Source organism: Myotis brandtii, unplaced genomic scaffold, assembly GCF_000412655.1.
Source record: "Myotis brandtii unplaced genomic scaffold, ASM41265v1 scaffold675, whole genome shotgun sequence".
NCBI lineage: Eukaryota > Metazoa > Chordata > Mammalia > Chiroptera > Vespertilionidae > Myotis > Myotis brandtii.
Genome location: NW_005370635.1, coordinates 1,645 through 10,570, shown reverse-complemented (window position 1 = coordinate 10,570; position 8,926 = coordinate 1,645). Strand labels below are relative to the sequence as shown.

General features: G+C 42.4%; 1 protein-coding gene across 1 annotated transcript; it reads right to left on the bottom strand.

The window, feature by feature from the left end:
• Positions 1–320: 320 nt before the first annotated feature.
• LOC102247710 (WAS/WASL-interacting protein family member 2-like) lies at positions 321–2,856 on the bottom strand. Its single transcript, XM_005881303.2, has 4 exons — positions 2,827–2,856; positions 2,292–2,424; positions 1,503–1,619; positions 321–1,171 (listed from the first exon to the last, which is right to left on the bottom strand). Exons 1-4 carry the CDS (start codon positions 2,854–2,856, stop codon positions 366–368), a joined length of 1,086 nt encoding a protein of 361 aa, XP_005881365.2. The 3' UTR covers positions 321–365.
• Positions 2,857–8,926: the final 6,070 nt, after the last annotated feature.

Below are 8,926 nucleotides of genomic sequence, written 5' to 3'. Positions count from 1 at the left end.
GACAGCCTACCTTTTTCTGTGGTTTCTTTTGAGAAGAAACATTTCCCCGAAGCCCTCCATCAGACTTTACCTCACATCTCATTCTAGAATAGGGTCATAGCTCAAGCTAAATTAATGCTCTAGTGAGAACTGATCTCCTATTTCAATGGTCTCACACAACAAAGGTGTACTTCTTGCTTTATGCAAAGCCTGCTGTGAGTCCAGAATTCTCTAAAGCACCTACATACTATGTATTTACATACTATGTATTTACATACTAGTATATATTTTTTTAAAATATATTTTTTACTAATTTGACTATATGCTAAAACAGGATTTTTTTACATTTTCTATTTATTGCTGTTTCCCTAACAAAAAAGTCTGACTCACAAAAAGGCATTCAATAAGCCTGTTGAATGAGTAAGTGAATTCTTATCTTTAGTCACTAAAGGAGAGCTCTGGGGGAAAGAGTGAAGAGAAAAGAGAAGCTCAACTCTCAGTGTGTTAGGGAAAAAAAGTGTGTGCAGGCACTTACCTGCTCCCCGGCTGGGAGGGTCTCGGGCTGGGGGAGGTGGCCTATTACTCTGTAAAGAAGGAGAGACTGAAGTAGGTGGAGGAGGTGCTAGGCCTCTGACAGGCCCTGGTGTCTTCCTATGCAAAGAATTGTGTCTCTGTGGCAGCTCAGGGGCTGACTCATTAGTGGGACTAGAGGGTCCATTGGGGACCCCTGGAGGCTGGCGGTAAGGCGGAGGAGGAGGAGCCAGAGACTGGCCACTTGGTCCCGTTCTGATATTCACAGGGGAAGGAGGTGGTTTGACTGGGGGTGGAGCAGGAGGTCCATCTCGACCAGGGTGAAGCCTTTGTCCGGGTGTGGGTGGCAAGGGTTTCTCTCTGTTGTAGGCTGGGGCTTTGTTGCTGTGCATAGGCAGAGGTGCAGGGGGTGCGTTGGCACGCCGCCCTGGTGGTGGCGGAGGAGGGGCAGAGGAGCTGTGCTTCATGCCCGGACTGCTGGTGGTGATAGGCCGAGAGAGGTCCGGTAATGAAGGTCTCTGCATCCGGGGCAGTTCTGGGAGTGAGGCTCGGCCGCTGTCGGTATCATCTTGAGGGCGCCCACTGGCTGTAGACCCTGGAGGCCTTGGGGCAGCAGCTCGAGAACTGGGAACTTGCAGGGCTGGCTTACCAGCTAGGTTCTCTACAAACAGACCAGACAGCACACTGGGTCAACAGAGCTAGAGATACATTGGTTAGTATCTCTAAATCACCCAGCTTCACTTCCTTGCACAGCAGCAGGGAAAGTATTTGTATAGTACTGGGTTTTAATCTGGCCCACTAACAAATATTGCTGATATAAGTTGAATACATTTTTATGTAATGCCTTTGCTTTAATCTACTCTATAACTTCACCCCTGCTCCCTCTCTTTCCTCCCACCTCTACCACATTCCTCAACCCCAGATGAACCACTTGGGACCAGTAGGAAATGAATGCACTTGGGAAATATTGTAAGAAAGTACTTATCAGATACCTGAAACGTCCTTAGCTCCCACATGGCGGAGCTTCGGCACTCCTCCTTGGAAGAGACCTCCCTTGGGCTGCAGGGCACCTGCTCCAGAGCCATAACCACCACCGCTTCCTTTGGGTTCTGGAAAGCATACCATCAGAGCTTTCATTTCATATGCTCCAAGCTGGTGACCAACTTAATCCTGAGGAAAAACTCCTCCTCTATTTGGGTTCTAATTTGCAAACAAGCCAATCTTGCTTTTGCCTTTGCATTAAAAAAATAAAAGTGAAGCCTCTCTGCTCCACAGCTTCATGTAGGGATGAAAGTATTTGCTGTGATGAAAGAAAAACAACAAAAGGAACAAGGAGCCAATCTTCCCTTATTTGGTTGGGCCAGAGGGATAACCTGGAGAAAGACACGTTCAACAGAGTTCCTTGGGCTCTGCTCTCATAGTCGAGGATTATAAGGGGCGAACGGCCAGGGACACAGGTGTGAACACACTCTCCCGTGGCCTTTCGGAACGGACACTTGCAGCAATTATGAAATCATCACTGGCTTCCGCTGAGCGGTTTTTGGGACTGTAGTGGTCTCCTCAGAGAACAGCAAGGATGTGCCATAACAAGCATAACAAGCACTAGTGACCGTAGGAGATGGAAGTCTTGCTGAGAAAGCTTCCCAAAGGTCGAAAAGATGTTCCTAAGTTACGGGAAGATCATCAAAAGACATCCCAGGAAAAAACTTGCCCACTCAAGACCCAGCAATAAAAATGACAGCCCAGCCAAGTTTTCAAATCAATCCTAGGCTTAGACTCACTCTCTATGACGGGAGCACTCCGATCATTAATGTTGGTCACCTTCTTCAGCTTGGTCCCTTTGCAGATGTCCTGTAAGAGGGCACCTCGACCCCGCTGCTCATCTCTACTCAGCTTGATCTGCTCTGTGTTTCCCTAGAGGAAGAGGAATATATAAGAAGTTCAGCATAAACAGTCCCCTTCATCACAAGCTTGGGATAAATGCCTTAAGCCAAACTGAGGGTTCCATGAGATACCTATCTCACTGGGAAGTCTCCCCAACTGTGCTCAGTCTGACCATTCGCTGGCCAGGCCAGTGGGAGGAGAGCAGTGGAATAAGATTAGGTAATCTAAGGTGGGATGGATGTCGGGGAGTAAACCATAAAACCCCTCCAGGTGGTTTGAAAGTTAGAAAGACAACAAATGTAAACCTTTGAGATTCTTGGAAGATGACACAAATCAAAGAGCAGTTCATTTGGGATTGCGCATGTATTGATGATGCAGTTTTTTATTTGATCAACTAAAGGAGAAAAGGAGGAGAATGACAATTCCAGTTACCTGGGTTAGAATCTTACTTAAACACACCATTGCCCTCTACCTGAGAAGTCCCTCTGCCTAAACAATTTGAGTTGGGAGGTATGGATGTTTTCAACAATATCAGGGTTCCTTGGCACATCAGAATGGAATATTTGAGGGTCCATAAAATCTTTTTGACCCTGCAGAGCAATCTCTATTAAATGGAAACCTGATTAAATCCTTAGCAATCACACTCAGTCCTGAATGTGAGGATGAAGCCGGTGGGCAAACTTTTAGAAGCTCTTTTTTCCTAAAGAACCAAACACAGGATCCTATGAAAGGGTTCCTCGTGTCCTTTCAATTACTCAAAATGGGACTTGAACTCTTCTCTGAAAAGTAGTAGCCTCTACCACATTTTAAAAAACTCCTTTCGGCCTAACCAGTTTGGCTCAGTGGATAGAAATCAATAAAATATATATATATATTTTATTGATATATCCTCTCATAAGCATAGAAAGATTACACTTATATAATTTAGTTTCGGGGAAATGTTTCCTCTCAAAAGAAACCACAGAAAAAGTGTAATATATATATATATATTTTTTTAAAAGCTCCCTTAGTCCATCCAGTGACCCCCAACTGCATCAAAATTTCCCAGAGAATTTTAAAACCATGCACAAACAGAAAAAAGGTAAATAAGTAACTATCAGTAGAAGCAGTTTAAGTCTGGAGATTTGGCTTGAGTAGCCCTAGAATGTGGCTTGGGAATCTGCATTTTAAAAAGAGCCTCTCAAATCATCAGGATGTGCCTCCAGGTTCCACCTCACAGCTGTCTGTCAACCGGTAAAGGGCCCCTGTTGACAGCTTTTTCTTCACCTGAAGGTTAGTTTATCTAACAAATGATAGTCCTCAGTAGGTCATTAGGGCAACAAAGTGATGTTTATTGAGCCTAATAGAAGAATAAATCCACTTTGCAGTCACTTTATTGTGTCCAAGATTAGTTATTTTGTTTCTTGATACTTTTCTGATAAGCTGGATGAGGATGTCTTGAGGATGGGCCCTGGCAGGATAGCTCAGTTGGTTAGATCCCGGTCAGGGCACATATAACAAATACAAGAATCAACCAATGAATGCATAAGTAAGTGGAACAACAAATCGATGTTTCTCTCTCTCTCTCTCTCTCTCTCTCTCTCTCTCTCTCTCCCTCTCTCCCCTCCCTCCCTCTCTCAAATCAATAAATAAAAACAAGTTTTAAAAAATGAAAGAGTGAGGTTGTCTCTAAAGGAAGCATAGATGCTTCTTTCTGATTTGATTCTTGATAGAATAAATTTTAGTGTAATTGAGCCCATCTTGAATATACCCTCTCATAAGCAGAAGTGTTGGCTACTGTTCATGGTTTGCCCCTTACAGTAGCAAATATTGAATCATAGAACATTACCTCCACTCTCCGCACTCAGTTTACTCCTCTGTAAAGTGGGATGGCAAGAGCATCTCTCGAAAAGGGCTGTTAAAAATTAAATAAGACATGCCCTAGCCGGTTTGGCTCAGTGGATAGAGCATTGGCCTGTGGACTGAAAGGTCCCAGGTTCGATTCCAGTCAAGGGCATGTACCTTGGTTGCGGGCACATCCCTAGTAGGAGGTGTGCAGGAGGCAGCTGATCGATGTTTCTCTCTCATCGATGTTTCTAACTCTCTATCACTCTCCCTTCCTCTCTGTCAAAAATCAATAAAATTTATTAAAAAAATTAAATAAGACAGAACAGAGAACCTAGAGATAGACCCACACAATATGCCCAACTGAATTTTAACAAAGGTGTAAAAAAATTCAATAGAGGAAAATAGCCTCCCCCAGGTTGCTGAGAGGGAGCAATTAATATATCAATGGGGGGGGGGCTGTGAGGGGGAGGAAAGATCTCAGTCTCACATCTATAATAATAAAAGGGTAATATGCTAATTAGACCAGACATCATTCCAGACATCCTTCAGGACAAAGCCGGGGCCCCAGGGAAGCCCGGGTCCCGGGTGCCAGAAGGCCTACTCTTGCATGAATTTCATGCATTGGGCCTCTAGTCTTATATAAAAATTAACTCAAAATGGCTCTTAGTCTTACATGGAATATGGAAAACTATAAAACTGTTAGAAACAAACATAGTAAGTCTTTGGATCTAAGGTTAGGCAAGGAATTCTTTACTTGACACCAAAAGTGTAATCCATAAAAGAAAAATTGATAAATTATACTTCATCAAAATTAAAAGGTTTATTCTGCAAAATACCCTGTTAAAACATTGAAAAAACAAGCTGCAGCAGGGAGGGGGGGAATATTGCAAGTCATATATCTGATAAAAGGCTAGAATCTAGAATATATAAAACAATAGTAAAAAAATGAACAACAATAATCCAATAGAAAATGGGCAAAAGACATGAAGAGATATTTCATCCAAAAGGATATACAACATAAGCACATGAAAAGATGTTCAACATCATTAGGGAAATATCAAATAAAACTACAATGAATTATCAGTACACATCTATTAAAAGACTAAAATAAAAGATTGTTGATAACACTAAAAGCTGGTGAGCATGTGGGGAAACTGGATTGCTCATATATTGCTGGTGGGAATGTCAGAAGTCTGGCCATTGCTTAAGAAACTAAACATGCAACTATCGTACAACCCAATAATTACATGCCTGGACATTTACCCCAGAGAAATGAGCTTATGTCCACACTCAGACCTGTACAGGAATGTTTATAGAAGTTTAGTTATGATAGTCAAACACTGGAAACAAGGCAGATGTCCTCCATCAGGTGGATGTTACAATGATTGTGGCACATCCATACCATGGAATACTACTCAGCAATGAAGAGGAATGGACTACTGATGCATGAAGCAACCTGAATGAATCTCCAGACAATTATGCTACATGGGAAAAAAACAAAAGATTACATGCTGTATAATTCCATTTATATAACATTCTTGAAATGACAAATCTATAGAAATAGAAAACAGACTAGTGGTTGCCAGGGCTTAAGAAAGGGTGGAGGTGAGAGGAAAGCCTGTGTGTCTATAAAAGGACAACATGAAGGGTCTGGGGGGGCGGTGTGTTTCTTGGCAGCAACTGTCACTATCCTGGCTCTGACATTGTTCTATACTTCTGCAAGATGTTACCAGTGGGAGAAACTGGGTAAAGGATACTGACATTATATATATACTAGGGGCTCGGTGCATGAAATTCGTGCACTGGGTGGGGGGGGAGTGTCCCTCAGCCCAGCCTGCCCCTTCTCACATACTGGGAGCCCTCAGGGGATGTCCTACTGATGGCTTAGGCCTGCTCCCTGCTCCCCTTGGAGCTGGCTCTGCCCCTGCCCACTCCGATCGCCAGCTCCACCCCTTGACACTTCAGCCTACTGATGGCTTAGGCCCTCTCCCTGCTCCCCTTGGAGTCGGCTCTGCCCCTGACCCCTTCGATTGCTGGCTCCGCCCTTGCTCCCTCCGATCACCAGCTCCACCCCTAGGCCCCTCCCCCACCTCCCCCACCACCTGCTTGGCCAATAGGCCTGGACACTTCACTGGCGGGGCTGAGGGGATTGGGCGCCGCCATCTTGTGGAGGAGTGGTGGTTAATTTGCATATTACTCTTTTATTAGCTAGGAAGATTGCATGTGAATACTAGTAGATATTTATCTCAAACCGAAAATTTAATTAAAATATTAAATGAGTTGATATTGATGACAGACACAGAGTAAGCCTTTAATGTATTTTAACTATTACTGATTGTAACTGAAGGCTGTCTCTGTGTCATTCCTTCTTCACCGACTCCGTCCACACCTTTGGGGACCCCGGGACCTGCTGGGGTTGGACCTCAGCACTTGCTGGAGTCACACTCAAGTTCTCATCAGACCTGACACTTACTGAATCAGCTATGACATTGGGCAAGATAAAATCGTTCTCAAAACTTATTTTGTTCATCAGGGAAATGAGAATATTATCATTCCCCTGTGTCCTCATCATAGGGCTTTGGGTTTGTTTGTGTGCTTGTTTAAAAATCAAATTTACATGTTTGGAATATTTGTTCTAGTTCTGTGAAATAAGCAATTGATATCTTCATGATAATTGTGTAGAATCTACAGATTGCTTTGGGAAATTTAGACATTTTAATGATGTTAATTATTCCTATCCATAAACACGGTATATGCTTCCACTTACTTGTAGCATCTTAAGTTTATATGGAACCACAAAAGACCCAGAATAACCACAAGAGACCCAGAATAACCACAGCAACCTTGAGAAAGAAGCACAAAGTTGGAGGAATCACGCTACCTGATTATGAAACTACATTGCATGGCCATATTGATCAAAATAGCATGTTACTGGCATAAATGGAACAGAATAGAGAGCCCAGAAATAAACCCATACCTTTATGGTCAAATAATATTTAACAAAGGAAGCAAGAACATACAGTGGAATAAAGATAGTCTAGTCAATAAATGGTGTTGAGAACATTGGACAGATACATACAAAAAAGGAAAAATGAAGCTAGAGCAGCTCTGGCCAGTGTGGCTCAGTTGGTTGGGCATCATCCTGTTCACTGAAAGCTTGTAGGCTCCATTACCAATCAGGGCACATGCTCAGGTTGTGGGCTTAATCCCTGGTATAGGGTGTGCAGGAGGCAGCCCCAATCGATGTTTCTCTCTCTTTCCCCCTCTTCCTTCCTCTCTAAAAATTAAAATTAAAAAAATTTTTGTTGTTGTTAAAATATATTTTATTGATTTTTTTACAGAGAGGACGGGAGAGGGATAGAGAGCTAGAAACATCGATGAGAGAGAAACATCGATCAGTTGCCTCCTGCACACCCCCTACTGGGAATGTGCCCGCAACCAAGGTACATGCCCTTGACCAGAATCGAACCTGGGACCCTTCAGTCCGCAGGCCGACACTCTATCCACTGAGCCAAACCAGTCAGGGCTAAAATTAAAAAATTTTAAAAATTAAACTAGACCACCTTCTTACACCATTCACAAGAATAAACTAAAATGGATTAAAGACTTAAATGTTAGACTCAGAACCATAAAAATCCTAGAAAACATAAGCAGTAAACTCTCAAACATTTCAAGTAGCAATATTTTTCCTGATATATCCCCTCAGGCAAGGGAAGCAAAATAAAAAAAATAAACAAATGGGACTACATCAAATTAAAAAGGTTTTGCACAGCAAAGGAACCCATCAACAAAGTGAAAAGGCAACCCAGTGAATAAGAGAACATATTAGCCAATGATACATCTGATAAGGGATTCAGATCCAAAATTTATAAAGAATCTTATAAAACTCAACACCAAAAAACAAATCCAATTAAAATATGGACAAAGGACCTGAATAGACTCTTCTCCAGAGAGGACATACAGATGGCCAATAGACATATGAAAAGATGATCAAGGTCACTTATCAGAGAAATGCAAATTAAAACCACAATAAGGTATCCTCACACCTATCAGAATGGCTATCATCAATAAATCAATAACAAGGAGTGCTGGTGAGGATGTGGAAAAAAGGGAACCTTCATATATTGTTGGCAGAAACACAGATAGGTGCAGCCACTGTGGAAAGTAGTATGGAATTGCCTCAAAAAATTAAAAACACTCGGCTCAGTGGTTAACCATCGATCTATGAACCAGGAGGTCATGGTTTGATTCCCAGTCAGGGCACATGCCCAGGTTGCAGGCTCGCATGCAGGAGGCTCCCAATCAATGATTCTCTCTCATCATTGATGTTTCTCTCTCCCTCTCCCTTCCTCTCTGAAATCAATAAACATATATTTTTTAAAAAATTCAAAATGGAACTGCCTTACGATCCAGTGATTCCACTTCTGGGAATATATACAAAGGCACCGACAACTCTAATTTGAAAGAATCTATGAAGGCTTATATTCGTTTCAATGCTATTTACAATCGTCAAGATCTGGAAGCAGCCCAAGAGTCCATCCGTAGATGAGTGAATAAAAAAGCTGTGGTATATTTACATAACAGAATACTACTTGGCAGAAGGAAATCTTACCTTTTTCGACAGCCTGAGTGGACCTGTCGATTATTATTTATGCTCAGTGAAATAAGCCAGTCAGAGAAAGACATGTATCATAAGATTTCACTA